The sequence below is a fragment of the Physeter macrocephalus genome, chromosome 5, assembly GCF_002837175.3.
Source record: "Physeter macrocephalus isolate SW-GA chromosome 5, ASM283717v5, whole genome shotgun sequence".
In the NCBI taxonomy this organism is placed as follows: Eukaryota; Metazoa; Chordata; class Mammalia; order Artiodactyla; family Physeteridae; genus Physeter; species Physeter macrocephalus.
In genome coordinates, this window is record NC_041218.1 from 15,868,797 (window position 1) to 15,888,814 (window position 20,018).

At 44.4% G+C, this 20,018-nt stretch overlaps 1 protein-coding gene across 4 annotated transcripts in view; it reads left to right on the forward strand.

Annotated features, from left to right (window-relative positions):
• Nucleotides 1–20,018, forward strand: part of CREB3L2 (cAMP responsive element binding protein 3 like 2) — a 121,317-nt gene that overhangs the window by 14,670 nt on the left and 86,629 nt on the right. For 2 of the 4 annotated variants that reach the window (XM_024129374.3, XM_055084812.1), the window contains exon 2: nucleotides 18,871–18,946. The exons of the other annotated variants lie outside the window; for them this stretch is intronic. In XM_024129374.3, the coding sequence (XP_023985142.1) occupies nucleotides 18,875–18,946 (72 nt within the window). In that variant the 5' untranslated portion in view covers nucleotides 18,871–18,874. The remainder of the gene's footprint in view (nucleotides 1–18,870; nucleotides 18,947–20,018) is intronic. 4 annotated transcript variants of the gene reach the window in all.

A 20,018-nucleotide genomic window follows, 5' to 3' on the forward strand; every position in this document is an offset into this window, starting at 1 on the left:
AGTGGCTGTATCAATTTACATTCCCACCAGCAGTGCAAGAGGGTTCCCTTTTCTCCACACCCTCTCCAGCATTTATTGTTTCTAGAGTTTTTGATGATGGCCAATCTGACCGGTGTGAGATGATATCTCATTGTCGTTTTGATTTGCATTTCTCTAATGATTAATGATGTTGAGCATTCTTTCATGTGTTTGTTGGCGATCTGTATATCTTCTTTGGAGAAATGTCTATTTAGTTCTTCTGCCCATTTTTGGATTGGGTTGTTTGTTTTTTTGTTATTGAGCTGCATGTGTTGCTTATAAATTTTGGATATTAATCCTTTGTCAGTTGCTTCATTTGCAAATATTTTCCCCCATTCTGAGGGTTGTCTTTTTGATGGTTTCCTTTGCTGTGCAAAAGCTTTTAAGTTTCATTCGGTCTCATTTGTTTATTTTTGTTTTTATTTCCATTTCTCTAGGAGATGGGTCAAAAAGGATCTTGCTGTGATTTATGTCATAGAGTGTTCTGCCTATGTTTTCCTCTAAGAGTTTGATAGTGTCTGGCCTTACATTTAGGTCTTTAACCCATTTTGAGTTTATTTTTGTGTGTGGTGTTAGGGAGTGTTCTCATTTCATTCTTTTACATGTGGCTGTCCAGTTTTCCCAGCACCACTTACTGAAGAGGCTGTCTTTTCTCCATTGTATACATGAGGTGGTTTTAAATCAAAGGAACCCAGTGTTTCCTTTTGACTTAAATACAGACTTATAGGAGGAAACTGCAATTAAGCTTGGCCCAGCTGAGAGGTGAATGGTTGAGTGGATTGAACATGATGAGTTTTCAGCTTTCTTATTCCTACTCTTCCTATTTCTGTTGTGGATTTGGAATGTCCTGTTGTCTGCTGATCACTCATCCACTGGGGCAGTGGGTTGGTAGAAAAAACAGGGATTTTGGAGTCAGCACTGACTTCATAGCCTTTATCACCACCAACAAATTATTTATTCAGTGCTTCCCAGCTCTGTCAACATGGCACTAAGAGGGCTTCCCTGGTGGCGCAGTGGTTGAGAGTCCGCCTGCTGATGCAGGGGACACGGGTTTGTGCCCCGGTCCAGGAAGATCCCACATGCTGTGGAGCGGCTGGGCCCGTGAGCCGTGGCCGCTGAGCCTGCGCGTCCGGAGCCTGTGCTCCGCAACGGGAGAGGCCACAACAGTGAGAGGCCCACGTACCGCAAAAAAACAAAAACAGAAACAAAAGAAACAAACAAAAAAAACATGGCACTAAGAGAAAATGATGATATCTGCCCAGGGCATTGAAATAATGGATGAGGCTGATCACAGCCCAAGGGCTGTAGCCTCCACTCAGGGCATTCCATAGGCATACTTGTTGGGAAGCTACCAGAATAGTGGTGAGCACATCATAGGGAGCCAATGAAATATTTGCCAAGTGAATGGATGAGTGAATGATTCTGGGCTTACGACCTGGTTCTGGCACTCCCTACTCTGGGTACCTTTCTGAGGTTGTTTCACAAGGCCGCGATAGAGGATGAGTGACATGATGTAAGTGAAGTGTCTGTCTCCATGTCGGGTACATGGCCTCTGCTTAGGAGATAGTAGGTTCCTGCCCTCCAGTTTTCTATTCCAATAATTTCAAGGAGGCATAGGAAGAAATGCTTGCTGAATTCTAAACTGAAGGAAAAAAATTAGTAAATAGAATAAAGCTTCTCTAATGTGACCTAGTTATTTTGCTTGTTTATTTCTCTAGTTTTACTGAGATATAATTGACACAGAACATGTGAGTTTCAGATATACAACATGACTTGATATATGTATGTATTGCAAAATGATCACCACAGTGAATTTAGTTAACATTCATCATCTCACAGAGTTACAGTTTTTTTCCTTGTGATGAGAACTTTGAAGATCTACTGTCTTAGAGACTTTCCAATACACAATACAGTATTGTTAACTATAGTCACTATGTTGTACGTTACATCCCCAGGACTTACTTATCTTATAGCTGGAAGTTGGTACCTTTTGGCCACCTTCACCCTAATGTGGCCTAATTGTGATGACATTTAGGGGGGGAAAAAAACCCGAAAAGTTTTTTCAGTTCCTACCTGAACCTTTTTAGGCTCAAGGCCTGGTATTCATTTGCATGACTGAGTTCACACTTCGATTTTTCAAGCACCTGCTTCTGCAGAACTGAAATTCTTTGTAGGTTTTGAGGGGGGTGGGGATTGGTGGCAGGTGTTAACATTCTTCAAGTCACAGGAGGCAAGGCATGTAGGGGCCGGCCCGTTCCCTAGTCCTGCCATCACCTGAAACAGCCATCTGTGACTGAGATGATTTACATTGCTTTTTTAATATAAATAGCGTTTCTGGGGCTGGCTGTGATAAGCTTAAGAATTCATTAATAGGAAGAGAGTGGGCAAGAATGGTAAGCGTGGTGTGGAACAGCCCCTGGGGGCCCTGCCCACAGCATCAGGGGGTAGTGCTAAAGGGCTCTCCATCTTCTGCGGCACTGCCTGGCCCCTGGACCTCCCCAGCAGTGCAACTTTGAGTGCTGTTGGTAAGCTGCAGCAAACGCGTTAAAGCCACAGGCCCTCCTTCTGACCCAGGGCCTGAACTGACCTTCCAAAGTAGTTGATGTAAGTAGAGTTCAGCAAGGCAACCTCCCCTCAGTCTGCTCGCTTGGGAAGCAGAATTCTAAGTTGGTTTTCTCTGGCTGCCTTTTGTGGGTGCCAGCTAGCATTCTAACAGAAGGTCCATAGAGATTCTGGCATGTGAATGGACCCACATCCATATGCCTTGTTATTATTTTGGCAGTTTCAGTAGGACTTTGAGAGGGAGATGTTAGAAACCTGTGTCCAAATCTTCATCCCCTCTGGAAGTTATAATTTTTATTTTAAACAAACATACAAAAAACCCCATTGCTCATAATGGGGTGAATGCCAAAGAGAGAAAAATCCTTAGCTGTAGAGGCTAACAAGTTTGAATGAGTAACCTGATGGTTCTTCTCTGTGGAGCTGCATATTTGCAAAACAGCTGGCAATTTGGGAGACTGGTTAGCCCTTCATTGGTTTTTCATGAAATGCAGATGATTTTCATGGAGAAGTTTGTTCTTTTTTTTTTTTTTTTTTTTTTTTTTTTGTGGTACGCGGGCCCCTCACTGCTGTGGCCTCTCCCGTTGCGGAGCACAGGCTCCGGACGCGCAGGCTCAGCGGCCATGGCTCACGGGCCCAGCCGCTCCGCGGCATGTGGGATCCTCCCGGACCGGGCCACGAACCCGTGTCCCCTGCATCGGCAGGCGGACTCTCAACCACTGCGCCACCAGGCAAGCCCCCGAGAAGTTTGTTCTTTGGTATTTTCCAACCAAAAGAAAAATATCCTGGTAGGTAGATTTTTTTTTTTTCTTATTGCCCTTTTGAGAAACCACTGCCTGAGCCAAATTTAGAAAACAAAACAAAACAAAAGCAAACCAGAAACAAAAGTTTCAAGATTGCAAGCGTATATGTCACTTGGCTTTAAAATACAGTAATTGAAACATGTAAGGGGGCCTACTTATGAACCAAGAAGTCTTGATCGAGGCCATCTAGGACTGGTATAGTGGTTGAACAGTGCCAGTGGGACCCGGGATTGTCCCATCTTTTCATTCTGCCGTCTTTAGCAGGTAGACCTTTATCTTCTTGGGCATTACCTCACGACTGCAAGATGACTGCTTTACCTCTGGCATAACATCAGCCTCCCCGGTAGGGAGAAAGTGGGAGGGCAAAGCAGAAGAGGGTAATACCTGTACTTGAAAAGCCAAGGCTTGCTCTGAGGTCCCCAGCAGAATTCCTCTTAGGTTTCGCTGGCCACCCCTCACTGAGGAGAAGCCAGGAAGGTGTTTTAGCTGGATACCTTGTTACCTTGAACAAGATTGGCATGTCTGATTGTGAGTAGGGAGGGCAAGATGGACCCTGAGTGGTCAAGCAGCAGTGTCTGCTGCACTACAAAAGAACATTTTCCCAAACTTATAGGATCCTAGGTCTGGTAGAGACCTTTGAGGTGGCCAAGCACAACCCCTTCCTGCCACAATAAGGGAATTCCTTTATTTCCTTTTACTTTGGCTCCATGTGCCCAAAACCCCAGTTGCGCCTTTGGGCGCTCCTGGGCTGGGCTGCTCATCCCTGGATGTGTAAACTGCCCGGAATGTGAGTGGGCTATGAAGAAGTCCCTTTCACAGGAGAGGAGAGTGGCAGGAATGCGGGCAGTGTGTGTATGGGAATCCAAAGGTCTGATTATGCTTTCTCAGGAAAAGCAGCCAGCCAACAATAATTACTGGGCTACCTCTGAGTGCAGAACCTGGAATCCAGTCTCCTGGAATGATCACAAAAGCCAAGCAAGACTCAGCCCTGCCCTTGAGAAGCAAAGCCTAGCAGGGCCCCCAGAGCAACGGCACATGTGTGACGCGTGCTGACGGTGAGGAATGGCAATGGTAGACCAAGTAGCCAGGCCAGGAAGGCAACCTGGAGGCATTGGCTTTGAGCAGGAATTTGTAGAGATCTGTTATTTGGTGGAGAGTGATGGTGTGTAAAAACACTGATTTGAGGGTAAGCAGCTTTGCCTGGTTGGAGCCATTTAATAACACTGGCCTGTAGCCTGGTGTATTTTCTTTAGAAGAGCAGCTTTGAGTTGACAGTGTTTATGGATTCCTCCCTGCTTGCAGAGGGGGTGTTACGATGGGCAGATTTATTGGAACGTGTCAGAAAGACCACTATCTCTGTACCAGCTTTCTCTGTGAATTTTCAATTTTAATCCTCTCCTTTTCCTAGGACTGACTGGTAGCCCCGACATTTCATTTCTCCTTTGCTTCTCCTGTTTGAGATTCCTTCTTTGGGGGGTGCAGCCAGTATCCTCAGTGCTGGATCTGTGTGCCCGATAGTGCTCTGGAGGGCATCCTCCAACCTTGCCTCTGGGCCATATGGTAGAGGAGGCAAAAATGAGGGGATCAGTGTCTCAGCGGCTGTTATGCCCCACAGTGGACCAGGTGGATGGTGTTTGGCATTGAAACTATCTGGTGTATTAGTCTGCTTGGGCTGCCTTCATAAAATATCATAGACTGGTTGGCTTGAACAACAGACATTTATTTCTCAGAGTCTGGAGGCTGGGAAGTCTAAGATCAGGGTGCCAGCAAATTCTGATGTTGGTGAGGGCCCTCTTCCTGGCTTTCTTCTCGCTGTGTCTTCACATGGTGGAGAGAGGGAGCAATCTCTGGTCTCTTGTCCGCTTCTTCTAAGGGCACGAATCCCATTATTGGAGTCCCACCCTCATCACCTCATCTAACCCTAATTACCTCTCAAAGGCTCCATTTCCAAATACCATCACATTGGGGGTTAGGGCATCACTATATGAGTTTGGGGATGACACAATTCAGTCCATAGCACTGGGGATTCACTGGAGTTTCATGAGGCTCCTAATTAACAAGTAGGGGTGACCAGACAGTGTGCTTTCTACTGGACGAAACCTGTAACAGTTGAAAACCTGTAGAGTGGCAGTTGTTTAAAGCTGAGATCATGAATTCAAGTGGGTCTGGGGACCTCCTGGAATGCTCTCCAGGATTTGTAGGTATACTGCACGTGTGCATTTTTCATCACATTTTCAAAAGGTATTCATGACCCCAAAATGTTAAGAGTTACTGTCCTGGAGATTGTACTTCTAAAGTGGAGGCTGAAAGGGGTCAGGTCTGTGCACAGCCGGTGTCCACTGCCAGCATCCTGTGTACATGGATGAGACTACCCCGCCCCCCCACCCCCCGTGCTACCCCCTCCTCCCCCCAGCATTCCAGAGAAGCCCTGCCCCCTCTTGCTGCTGTGCACTAATTAGACTCTGACTGCTGACAGGTGAGCTTACCACCCAAGAACTAAAGGAGCTCTTTCCCCAGAAACTGCATTGTTTGTACCTTAAACCCTTTGTCTTTTGGGAAAAACACATTTTATTTTATTTTTTTGGAGAAGGCATAAAAAAATGAGTGGCTTACATCATAAGCCAAAAAAAAATTCTTGCCTATTAAAGACATTTCATAGTATTCTCAAGATACTGACTCAAAGTAGGCAAAAGTTGAAGCTGCCTTTTCTGACTGTAAGTGGAGGGGTCTGGCCCATATAGTCATTCATCACAGCCAGGGCTAAACCCTAGTTCGCCCTTATTTTTTCTCCTTCTCTACTTCCTGGTCCTCCCACATCACGAATTCTTCTCTACATCCATTTTGAATTTTATTTGACTTCATATTATGTATTTCCTTTAAGCCATTTAAATCATTTTTGAAACATGGTAAACGTAAATACATCTTAAAAGCACAGACCTTCCTAGAATCTGGGCTTAGCCTAAGGCTGGCTCACTCCTGACCCAGGCACAGTCCCTAAAGGACGCTGGAGGCATTGGCCTGGGTTCCATCTCCCCATTCCCCACCCCGGCTTCCTTCTCATCTCCTTCCTATCCTTTTTCTCTTTTTGTGTCTTTTGCTCTCCTGGGCCTTTCCCTTCTTCTAGGACTGTGCCCTAATGCTGCCACTGTTTCTAGAGCTTTGCTCAGCCCTGATGGTATGAGGACCCCAACTCAGGGATTGGAATCTGTTCTTAGATGCTCCTTCCTCATTGCCAGAACTTGTGGTCTGCAGCTGATGATGGCATTCTGGAGGTTGTCACATTAATGGTGTGCATTGTTAAGGGGGGACTGGAAATTGCAGTAATTACTCTCCAAATCTATGCAGTAGCTAGAGACCCAGAAGGGGTCACATTGTGGAGTAACTGGGCCAACGTATAAATAAAGAGCAGGAGTAGCCAGGGGATGAGCTAGTCACTCTTAGAGGTCACTGAGGAATTTTACTGGTTAACAGTGGAAAACTTCTTTCCTATTTTGCCTTTCTTGTTTTTTTTCCCCCTTCCGTTGAAATACTGGGGACCTCCAGGTCTAATGGTTCTGTCGCCTACACTGAGCAAGCCTGGTCCACTGGTTGGGGAAATCTGGGTCTAGTTTTGCTAGTTACTGGTGTCTGTAATGCTTGACTCTGGGCACCAGCGATCCTTTGCACCCCTTTCTCCAGTTGTGTTCGTCCAGGCCTAGGGGTGTGGCCCACGAGTCTAGGTTCTTCTAACTGGGCCTCTGGTCACCTCCTTGGCTGACCTCACCCACAAGTTGCCTTAGGCCCAGTGAACCCCCTGGATTGGTCAGGCTCCTGCTGTGACCACATCCATTGCCTATAGCAATGGTCCTTCATCTTCGCTACACGTCATAATTACCTGGGACCTAGTGCCTGGGTCCCAGCCCACGCGATTCTGATCTAATTGGTTCTGGGATGAGGCCTGGCTGGCAAGATTTTTTTTAACAGCTTCCCTGGTGATTCCAAAATGAAACCAAGGTTGAGAACTGCTGGCTGGGGGCTTTGCTACTCGAAGTATGGTCTGTGGACTGGCAGTATCAACATCATCTGGGAGTTCGTCACTGATGCAGAATCTACTCCAGAGTTTCCAAATGATAATCTGAAGATCCACAGCTCCCAGCTGATTCCTGTGCACGTTCAAGTGTGAGAACCAGTGGTTAGAATGTCCTGCTGCCCCTCCTGTGAGGGATAGAACCCCCAACCTGGAACACCGCACCAAGTACTGATGCCAGGTCAGGCTAGATGGACCCCAAGAAACTGACTTGCCCCCCATGAGCCCTTCCTGGGGGTCAATTCTACACCTGGATTAGGCTCCCTCCCTTTCCTGACTAATCCCTTCTCTACCTGTCTCCTCAGAAGTCCCAGCATGTTTCAGTGACAGGGATACAAGGGTCTAGGCAGCAATCCTATTCTGAAATTGGAGGCCAGTGGAACTGGCTGCAGTCTGTGCTTTGGGATGCCTCGGCCTGATGGCCTGACCTCGTGGTGCTTTGCCTGGTCAACCTGGCAGAGTTTGCCCCATCCTGACCCTAGGGGGTGGAAGTAGGGAAATCAGACTAAAACAAAAGTTTCATGAGAGACAATGGAAAAAAAAAAAAAACACCAACCACGCTAGAGGTGGGATAATTAGAACAGAGATGACAGGTGCGAAGCACAGGTGTGGCTCTTCCCGCCGCTTGCCTGCAGCAGGTGCCTCCTTTTGGATCCAGCTCTTTTACCTTCTGAGCTCGCTCAAGACCCTAGTCCTACTTCCCTAGTTCCCACCCCGCAATAGGGCACTCCAGGCAGACACTGCCAATTCCTCATGTTTTGCACTTAAGATACAACTACTTTGAATTTTCTTTTTCCCAGAATAGCAGCATTTACGACTCATATGGTGATTCTCGGGTTTTCTAGCACAGCTTCTGAGTTCGAGTTCTCAAATACCCTCTGAGATGCCCTCAGCGCCCTTTGCCTCAATTTGCCGCTCTAGTACCTCTCGGCCCTCACAGGCAATTGGTAAAACGAATGCTCGCGTCTCGGAGATCGTCACTCTTGTCTCCATCCCACAGATCTTTCTGGGGCAGCGCTCTGCACAGCGCTGCAGGGGGCTGGGACTTAAGGAAGCACACACTTAACAGGGACCGAGCCCCCTTCCTCATTGCCTCACCCCTGCTCAGTTCCTTTCATTCCTCATCACTTGGTGGGAATAGCAGTGGATTGGGTCATTCAGCTTCCTGATCCCCGGTATCACTGCCTGACCAGGGTCCCCATTATTTGAACACAGTGTGACCTGACTTACTAACCTTCATATACTGTCAGGGCTGTCCATTACTACCTTCCTGGACCATTGCTTTTATGTTGATTTGAGCTCAGGAGTCAGGCAGGTAAATGAGGGAAGCTGATCTGGGAGATCGTAGGGGTCAGCAGGGACTGGAGAGACTGGGAGAGCTTGGGACCTGTTCAGCAGAATCTGCAGCCCCTCATCTCCAACAGACGGTGCCAGACAGGAATTTGGACCCACTATTGGCAGATGATCTAGCTTTCAAAGAAGCCAGAAACACAGATTTTTGTGTAAATCTCTTGCTTTTTAAAAGTTGCCCCCCTATGCCCCGCCACCAAATTAAATAAAAGAACACAAAGTAGAGATAAATCTTTACAGGCCATTCAGAGATAAATCTTGGGCTCTCAAAATTCACAGAAATTTAGCAAATGCTCTGACCTGTGTAAACTGAGCTGCCATCATCCCGACTCAGGCATGGCTCTCCCAGGTTGTAATTTATCTGTGTTTTACACAAAAAGTGTGCTGTTCCTGTACCCATAGGAGATGCTTCTGAAATTAGAACCAGAAATGGCATCAGGACATTTTATTTGCTTTGTCCTGCCTGCCTGTCAAGCTCATCTTTTCCATTGTTAAACGTCTGTTTTGAGAGAGATTGTTCTATCTGACCTTGATTTCAGTTCTTCTGTAAAGTGCTTTCAAGATTACAAAAATGTGGCCAGAAATCAGGTCATTTATATTATATTTTGGATTCATTAAGTTCAATAGTCTCTGATTTAGTTTTATTTATCTTGGCCTCATTTGCTCCATTTATAAAGTGGAATGATAATACCCACTGATTTCACAGAGTTGGCTTGAGGATTAAATGACATTATTTATGTGAAATCATTTTTAAAAAGGTTGAGTCCTCCCTAATTGTGAAGTATCAAGTTCAAATTAAAAGGCACTGCTGGACACTGCTTCTACATTTCTTAAGCAAAATAAAGCAAAGTTTATTGGTGTTCTTACATATGATTGATCACCTATCTATCTATCTATCTATCTATCTATCTATCTACTGTCTTCAACATGAAAGTAATATTCAAGGTATTTCTGATACTACTACTGATGATTTGGTTAGATGCCCAGTGGGTTATACCAAGATTCTCCACATAGTCACTACTTGTCATTCCCTTCTCTGAACTCCTATAGGCATGATCTGTCCCCACACTTTTATTTTGAAGCTGTCGTGTTGTTGCATAACCATTTCATATGTGTGCTCTGGGTCTCTGTGAGAACAAAAATGGAGATGCTGCTGCTTCAGTGGTTTTGCTGCCACTGAAGCATTCTGCTCCTGGATCCTGTGGACTGAAAAACCTAGGCAGGGTTTATTGCTGACCCTCCATTCTCCCTGTTGCTAGATGTTGAGAATACCTGCAACCCCCATCTCCATGCAGCCTTCCGTGTTTCCTCCAATCTGTGACAGTGTCACATTCTTTCATGATACTTTTCTTGACACTTTTTTTTTTTTTTTTTTTTTGCGCGGTACGCGGGCCTCTCACTGCTGTGGCCTCTCCCGTTGCGGAGCACAGGCTCCGGACGCGCCGGCTCAGCGGCCACGGCTCACGGGACCAGCCGCTCCGCGGCATGTGGGATCTTCCCGGACCGGGGCACGAACCCGTGTCCCCTGCATCGACAGGCGGACCCTCAACCACTGTGCCACCAGGGAAGCCCTCTTGACACTTTTGAAGATAACTGATAATTACTTTGTAGAACATTCTTCCATTTGGGCTTGTCTGATGTTTTCTTAGGATTAGATTAAGGTTAGGGCATAAGAATTTTTTAAATAGTTCCCAGATCAGGTCTGTATTTATCCAGGAGGTCTGTGATTTACCATGTAACACATAAAAAAAATAAAATAGAGTCAGATGAATAGATTGGTGGGTAGATTTGTGGTCAAGCAGGAACAATAAAATGTTAGTGGTAGAGTCAAAGTGGTAGGCATACAGTATTCATCATGAAATTCTTTCAACTTTGCTCAGATTTACATTTTTCAAATTAGAATATCGGGGAAAAAAGTTCCCCGCTTCTCCAGATGATGAATTTGAGGCTGATGCCACCCAAGGCTTGATGGTGGAGATGAGTAGAAAGAAACCACATCTGTCCTCTGGGAAAAGAGTGTAGGGTCAGCAGGTTTTAGCACATTCCTGGTGGCTGGGTGGCCATTGTATATTTAGCAAAGTCACCCCAAGAAGGCCCCAGAGGGAAAGTAGATGAGAGCAGACTCCTGGCTGAAAAAATTTCCATGTTGAACTCCAAACTGGATTAATTGGAATTCTGAGTGCCATCGATTTACATATGAGCATAGAGAAAATAGATGTTTTTGAAAGATGCTGACTCTTGTAGAAGAACAGCTGGTTCTTACATACGGGAGCAGAGTCTCGGAGCTGGAGAAACCATTGAGGGTCATCTGGTCCAGCCTCCCACTCAGTGTCTTTCCCACTGGCCCTGTGCTGAATTGCATTGGATTTATGCAGCTGGACAGAATGAGTCTAAGGTCACTGTTTTGAGGGTGAAATCATTTTTAATTCCAGCAAATGAATGCAGTTTAAAACAGCTTCCCTAGGAGAAAAAGAAAAGCTGTTTTGTGCAAGGCTTGCTTGCCTCACTCCCCGCTGCTATTTTAAAACTGGGCGTCAGGAGATGAAGAGTGCCTTACGGAGAAGTGTGTTGTGTGATGCTTGTGTTTTACTTCTCTCTGAGTCATGGGTCCCGGTTCTCCCTGAAACGGGCAGAATGAAGTCTCTCTCTAACTTCTCTGCTCCCCAAACTTCATTCTGCTTTTAAGGGCTACAGAAGCAAAGGTCCTTCTGTTCTGCCTGTGCGGCTGGGGAATAAGCGACAAAGGCCCTTTAAGAGAGAGAGAGAAGGGCGAGAGTCCTGCAGATGTGAGGTTACAGTGTGTCAGCCAGGCCCCGGGGAGCTGCAGCCAGCTTATTGCAGAGGCCTGAGTATGGGGCTCATTTGTGGGTTCTGGAAAAGAAATACCCTGCTGATTATGAGTAACTCTAAGCCTCCTTCCCAGAGCCTCTTGGGCTCACAGAGAACGCAGACAGTCTGCTCTTCTGGACTTATTGGAGCTTTGATATGGATTATACTCCAGCCCAGTCCTGTCTGTACAACTCCTGGCCTTGCTGAGCTTGATCTGTAACCTTTCTCTCAGTTTCTATGCCTATAAAATGCAGAGAAATTCAGTTAGTCTCCAAGCTCTTTCAGGGTTTACAGTAACTAATTTTTATAGTGCTTTACAGTTTATAAAATCCATTCATAGATGTTCTTCCCTTTGAGTCACATAACCTAAAAGGGTTTGAGTACCTCAGAGCTCAAGGCTGAAATGTCATCTCTTCTCACTCTGTAACCATTCCTTGGGCAACTTCTGTTGTGTCTATTACCATCTATATTATGATAGGCCTATAATTTATATCTGTAGCCTGGATGTCTCTCCAAGAACTGATTATCCAGCTTGTCTCTCCACTGGGCTATCTATCTCAAAGCTTCCTCCACGAAATATGTTAAAGACTGAACTTATGATACTTCTTTTTCCAAGGCGCCACCCCAAACCTGTTTCCTATCCCAGCACATGGGACAGTCATCCACCCACTGGGACAGGCCAGACACCCAGGAGCCATCCTTGATGTCATCCTCTCCCTAAACCCTCGAATCCAATCTGTCACTCAGTCCTATGGACTTTCCTCCTAAATGTCTTGACTCCATCCACTTCTTTCCATCTCCTGGGCTGCCTTATTAAGACAATGCAACCCCCATCTTTTACCAGGACTACTGCAGCAACCTATTAACAACTGTCCTCACATCTCTTTTGTCCTCTTTCCTTCCCATCATCCCCAAATTTGGAAGAAATCTTTAAAAAAGCAAATCCGAATAGGTCACTGTCATTCCTTAAGCCCCTCAATGGCTTTCTGTTGCTGTTATGATAAAAAGACAATTCCTAATAAGGCCTACAGCTCTCTCTGTGGTTTGACTCCTGTAGAGCTCTGCCCTGGCAATTTGTGCTCCTCTTTTTAAGTTCTTTAAATATACTCCTCCTGCCACAGGGACTTTGCACGTGCTATTCCCTCTGTCTGGAACACTCTTCCTCCCCTCTCCCCTTTTCCCAGTTAACTGCTGCTTAGCCTTTAGATTGACCTCAAGCCTTAAAGAAACTCTCCCGGCTATTAGAGATCTGGTTCCTTTCTTTCAGAGGAGTTATAACATTTTATCTTTTATATTCATTATTTTGATTGATTGACATCTTCTCTCTCATTAGTGTAAGTTCCAGGCAAGTAAGAATCTGTTTGCTTTTCACCACCGTTGTACCCCAGTCCCCATCACAACAGAAATATTTCTTCAGTGAATGATCCCAGTGGGGTAGGTGGGACAAGCCTGTTCATTCATATATATTTTTTTAACACGAGGAGATTGGTTTTTTTGAAAGGCAGACACTTGGCTTTATTTCTTTTATTTCTAATTTTATAATAGGGATGTTTCTGCCTCCAATCGGTTCCTTCTTCCATCATTTCTTCTTCCCAGCTGATTCCAGCTTCACCCCAACAGTCAGTAAGGAGCAATCACTGGTTTGGAAATGCTCCTCAGAACATCAGTGCCAACTCATAAAATGTTTTTAGATTGCTAGAAACCTTGTGAAAACTTGCTTAATTAACTACTGGAGAATTTAACTGTGACTATGGATGGGAGAGTCGTTAATTAAAAGCTCTGGATGGATAACTGCTTAAACAATAAAAGTAGGATTTTAAGAGGAGGGTTTTGAGACTGAATTGTGAAGCTCTGGCTGACTGAGACCCCGCTTGCCATTCTCACGTTTTGCCTGCATGGCATTAGAGAAAATGCCCTGTCCCTTCCAGTGTCTCAGATTCTTCCTGTTAGGTCTCTGAGCACAGCAGTATATCTCGTGCCACACGGGACCTCAGCTGCTGCTTTCTTGACTTTGAACACGTCCTATTATCTTTTGCTGCTGGACTCCTCTGGGGAACACGCAGAATAATTTACTCTAGCTGTGCTTTCTTCTGGCCCCCAAGTGCCATGCCGATCTCCATCGCGTTCAAAGAGAAGAGGCACCTGTGGGCCACTGTCTAGGAAACTCTGCGTTTCTTGCTGTCATACTAAACTGACTTAGTAAAAGCTTATCAGTTTTGAGCATCTCACAGCCACTGTGAGCTTCTGGATTCAGGAAACAGCCAGGACCTCCACCCCTTAGGACCCAAGTTTTCTACCCAAGAACATTTGGGAATAGGGCTCTTTATGACTGAGTTCGTCATTAGTTGAAGGATTCCAAACCATTTCAGTCCTTTTTACTAGCCTGTTTCTTCAATTTTCTGCTGTGTGTGTGTGTTTTCTCACGTACAGATATTTTCACAGAGGCCCCTTGCACTGGCATTTGGGGACATTTCCTAAATCAAACAGGTGGACTCCGTTGCCAGGATGTCCACGTGGGAACTTGCTGGTGTGAAAATACTGTGTTGATTGATCCACGATGTATTTATCAGTGACTGTTATGGATAGCCGGTGTTTAGTTCCCTTAGATGACTGTGGAATTCAAAATAAGAAATTTGCCTTGATTCTAGAGTCATTGTTTTGTTTTTTCTTATCAAGAAAAACTGTTATTATTGTTCACTACAGAAAGACTATTACCCCATTACAGAAACTGAAAACTAAACAAAAAAGACGTCTCTCCAAAACTCAGCCTCCCGCTCAACCGCTGATAACTTCTGTTGCATTAGCATTCAGAGATATTTTTCTATGACTATTTCTCTTATATAGCTATGATTCATATTTTTCACATTACTTTTGTGCCATACTCTTTTATATTCAATGACAGACATTAAAAAATTTTCATACTTCTTACCTATTACTAAAATTTTTAATGCTTATGTTTCATTCATTGTGTGTATATTTTATAGTTTCTTAACTCATATCCAAGTGTTAGAATTTTTTTCTCTCTTAAATAGGTTGGATTAATTTTTTATAATTTTAGAAAGGTGAAAAGAGCCGGAATATGCGTTCTATGGCTTTTTGTGACATTCCGGAGAAGTCCATGATTAAGCTCAGAAGAACATATGATAAGGTGGTTTGCAACTGGGAAGGGGACCCAAGGTGTTCTAACTGCAGGGAGTAAGGACTCAAGTTCTGCATGTACCCAAACGTCACAGAGTTGCCACAGAGACATCAAGTTCTGCCATGTCTGCAGCTTTCCTCAGCGTCCTGTGTAATAACTTGTATGTCATCCAAAACTTTAAAAAAATATACATAACTCAGATTCTGGGAACAAGTGGGCAACTTTAGGCCGTGTGTAGACTTGATTATTTTCTTTTAAATTTGCGTGTCTCCGTATTTCTGCTGACCTAATTCAGGAACTCTGTTCATACCGATGTTGAAAGCATTCCATACTCGAGGCTTTTAAAAAAATACGGTTATTCTGAAGTGTCTCACACTGGGGCCCTCAGTTTTAAAGTAAGTGCAGTATAGGTGGATGTGCGCTGCGTAACAGTTCTTCTGTCAGTCGGAGAAATAGCTGGAGGAGAAGTCTGTTCTTAGAACAAGGCACAGGCTGTTGGTTCCAGACATTCTTTCTTGCTGGAGGATACAAACGTGGTGTTTAACGGCTGCTGGCCCTATGCCCACTCTCCAGCCCTAAGGAATGTGCTCTGTCTGGGCCACACTCCCAGTCATCAAGGCAGTTACTGGGGGAAGGGAGAAGCCAGCCCTCCAGGTCCTCAGCCTGAGCTTTTCCTGCCAGAAGAAGGAATCTATCTGTTTTGACTTTGGACTTCCCACCCAGCCCCTGCTCCTGCTCTATGAACTGTCCTGCTTACACAGGAAGCCTCATTTTTCTTTCTTACAGTTGCTATTTCTTCACTGCCAGTTCTTCACCTGAATGTAATGTTAAAAACAGAGTTTAGAAGAAATGTTATTTGGTAGAGAGGCGTCACCCTGTTCTTCTGTTAGGAGATGTGATGAGTAGATCAATTCCAGTATCCGGTTTCTGGCACATGCCATCTTTCTGAGATTGCCTCTCTAGGCTTTACGGTTCCCCTGCATCGGCAGGCGGACGCGCAACCACTGCGCCACCAGGGAAGCCCCGGAATCTATCTGTTTTGACTTTGGACTTCCCACCCAGCCCCTGCTCCTGCTCTATGAACTGTCCTGCTTACACAGGAAGCCTCATTTTTCTTTCTTACAGTTGCTATTTCTTCACTGCCAGTTCTTCACCTGAATGTAATGTTAAAAACAGAGTTTAGAAGAAATGTTATTTGGTAGAGAGGCGTCACCCTGTTCTTCTGTTAGGAGATGTGATGAGTAGATCAATTCCAGTATCCGGTTTCTGGCACATGCCATCTTTCTGAGATTGCCTCTCTAGGCTTTACATAAGAGGAAGAGAGAGAAAGAAAATTCTAAAACAAAATAGCTTATCCTTGAGAATTCTATTTGGACAATTTGAGTGGGGAAAATAACAATAATAATGATAACATTTTGTGAATTATCTCATTTAGCTCTCAAGTCAACTACTGGAGTTAGGTTTTAGTTTTGGCCCCATTTTACAGATGAGGAAACTGAGGCTTGAAGGGGTTAGGTAACTTGTTCTGCTCATTAGTGATAGATGGTGTCCCAGTGCAGACAGCATGAATCCAGGGCTGGACGAGACTTTAATCCCCACAAAAAAGTGCCTTCAGTGTCAGTAGGCGAGGCTTATGGAAGTTTAGGTTGGGGCTAATTGTCATTTTTTCCCCTAAACTTTCTATCTTGAAAAATTTCAGGCCTGAGAAAAGTTGTAAAAACAGTACAATGAAGACATATATCCTTCAACTAAGTTTACCAATTGTTAATATTTTACCATTATTAGCTTATTTGTCTTTCTGCCTGTGTATGTGTGTGTCTGTTTTGTTTTGTTTTTGCTGACCCTTTAAAAGTTAACTGAGACATGACGTTTCATCTGTAAGTAAGTTAGCAGATATCTTTGAAGAACAAAGACCTACTCCTAAAAAAACCTCAAGGAAAATTCTATAGGTTCAAAAATTTAGCATTGATTCACTGCTGTTTTCTAATGTGTCCATGTTCAAATTGCCCAGTTGTCCCCAAAATGTCCTTTATAGCTGGATTTGTAAAAAATCCAGTATCCAGTGAAAGATCAGACATTGCTTTTATGGTTTGTAATCTTGATATCATGCACATTCTCTTCTCAGACTAGGAATGGTTTGCTTTGGCTTAACTAAAAGACCAGGGATTGTGCTACGATTCCAGATTTTCCTTTCCCTCCTGACTAAGCAGCCTCACAAATGTCCTTATTTGACACATGTTGTTTTACTGGGCACCCTCCCTTCTTTCTTCCTTCTGTCTTCTCTGCTCTGCTTTTTTCTTGATTCTTTATTCTCCTTCTTTTCTCTTTTTTCCTTCCAAATTTTCTTTTTTCCCTTCCTCTCCTTTTCCCCGACCCTTCCCCCCACTAATATACACAAGACTTGTTCTTATGCACTGGAATTATTTTATGCTTCTATCTGGAAACTGATGGTGTGGCAGGTGGGAGCTGCAAGATTAGATCTATTCCATATTTATGGGTTGGGATACAGACCAGGTGATGGGTTGAAGAGGGTGCACTGGGGGACTGACCTCAGGTAGACTCTGTTGCAGAGGCTCACACAGCTTCCTGGCACCGCATGAGGCTAAGAGGATGTGGGAATGGCCATCTTCAGTCCAGGAAAGCGTCAGCAGTGGAAGTTAGGGAGAGGATGGGTTTCACCAAGATGGGAAGAAATGGCATGGTGCTGTACTGGAAGAACTATAGACTTTAAAGTCAGACAGACAGCTTAAAATAGCAAGACTTTACTGACTAAAGTAAAGCTGTGTGATCTTAGGAAAATTATTTAACTTTCTAAGTCTCATGTTCTTTACCCACAAGTGGGAAGAGTAATATTTATCTTGCAGCGTTGTGTTGAAGGTTAGGGATAATGCATGTTAAAGCCAAGATCCTAGTACAGAGTTGGTGCTCAATAAACAGCATTTGCATGGTGTTAGGTATTTACGTGGTGTCCCAACAAGTGGATGGAGCACTGCAGTGAAGGGAATCCCTGGTAGGTGACGGTTGTAAGTTCATGCAGGTGGCCAATATGAGGATGACCTGTCAGTGGGTACAAGAAGGTACTTTGGAATGGAGTTCAGGGCAGGCCTCCTGTGGCTGGGAGGGAAACTTGTAAGGCAGGTTCCAGGGATCAGAAGCACAATTCCATGGGGCTTGGGATCTGGAGGAGAATCCAAGTACCAGAGCCAAACTGTCCCATTAGGTTCAAGTGAATGGCAAGGGCAATTTGCTGTTGAGCCATCTGGAGCATCTTTTATTTGGGGTTAGCATTAGGAGGAAGTGGGGGCTTGGGTGAGCCACTGTGGGGATGGGGGCTGGCACTCAGACTAAGCCTGGGGTGTATTCTGTTTTTAGAACTGCTATTGATGTGATGACATTATTACATTAAAGAGGCTCTTTTCTTCCTGGGTACTTGGCCCAGATTGTCACTAGGTAGATGATGATACCTTGATAATGAGTCCAGAGCCCAAACTGTTGGGCTGATCTAGGTTTATTCCCCATCTGTCTTAGTCAGTGAGAGTTGCCATAACAAAACACCATAGACTGGGTTGGTTAAACAACAGACATAATTTTTCCCAGTTGAGAGAGAGATGGGGAGAGGGAGAGGGAAAGAGTGAAGGAGAGAGAGGGGGAGAGAGAGAGAGAGAGAGAGAGAGAGAACAAGCCAGCAAGCTCTCTGGTCTCTTCTTATAAGGGCACTAATCCCATCGTGAGGACCCCACCCTCATGACTTCATCTTAACCTAATTGCTTCCCAAAGGACCACTCTCCAAAAACATCACATTGAGGGTTAGGGCTTCAACATAAGAATTTTAGGGGGACACACATATTCAGTCCATAGCCCCCTCCTTCCATGCTCCCATTCCCAGACACTTGAGAATCTGTATGTAATGAGAGATGCTACCTTGAGGAGAGTGCTGCTCATATGTCTTACATGGAAGCAGAAAATTATTCAGAACCACAGTTCTTGCAGCTTGTCAGTAAAAAGCCTTTAGAAGGGAGCTCCAATTAACTCTCATATTAGTTCTTCCTTTTTACCTCCCATTTTTCTGTTTATAATTTCCTTATTTTTATTATTTTTCACTCCAGAGTCATGAAACTGCGGCAAAACACGTTATTGCTTGTTCTTTGTAAAATCTCCACGTTAAACTTTCTATGGCCCAAGGTGAGTCATTCTCCACTTCTTTCCAAAAGATTAGTTTATTCCAAGCTTTCCCTCTTCTATTTGAGCCTGGCAAGAATCAACAAAAACTTCTTAAATATTTATATTTAACACCACGGATAAAGCCATGCCTTTCCCCTGAGCACAGGTGCATCCAGGTATTTTTTTGTTAACTAATTTGCTTTTGTTTTAACTTGCTTTCTGAAAGAGCAATAAATTACAGTCTAAGCTTATTAGGACATAGTTTTTTTTTTTTAAGTATTTAAGCAAAAAAACGTATAATCTATTTTACAAATTATAAAGTCATGTACATGAGGATATAACTTAAGAAAATGGAACTAGCCCTACGCTTCCACCTTTTGGGAGAATTTCATGGCTGTTCACATTTGTACCTGCTTCTTTGGTCTTGTGTCTTCTTTGACTTTCCTGCCTTGGTTGACTGGTACCCTTCCCACCCCCAGCTCCCTAAGTCCCTCATCCCATCAGTAAACATCAAGGCCCTTCCCTGGAGATCAGTGGTTCTTCACGTGTGCCCCATGGACCAGCAACAGCATCTGATAACTGGTTAGAAATGCGTATTCCTGGGCCCCATTCCAGATATGTTGAATTAGAAACTCCAGGAGTGAGACCCATCCATTTGTGTTCTAAAGACCCTTCAGATGATTTGATACATACTTGACATGGACTGAATGTTTATGTCCCCCCAGAATTCCTCCATTGAAATCCTAATCCTCGATATAATGGTATTTGGAGATGGGGCCTTAAGGAGGTAAATGGGATTGAGGTCCATATAAAAGAGACGCCAGAAAGAACCCTGGCCTCTTCTGCCATGTGAGGACACAGTAAGAAGGCACCATCTATGAGGAAGCAGGCTCTCACCAGACGCTGAATCTGCTAGCATCCTGATCTTGGACTTCCCAGCCTTAAGAACTATGAGAAATAAACAAATTTCTGTCATTTATAAGCCACCCAGTCTATGGTATTTTCTTTTTTTTTTTTTCTTTTTTTTTTTTTTTTTTTGTGGTACGCGGGCCTCTCACTGTTGTGGCCTCTCCCGTTGCGGGGCACAGGCTCT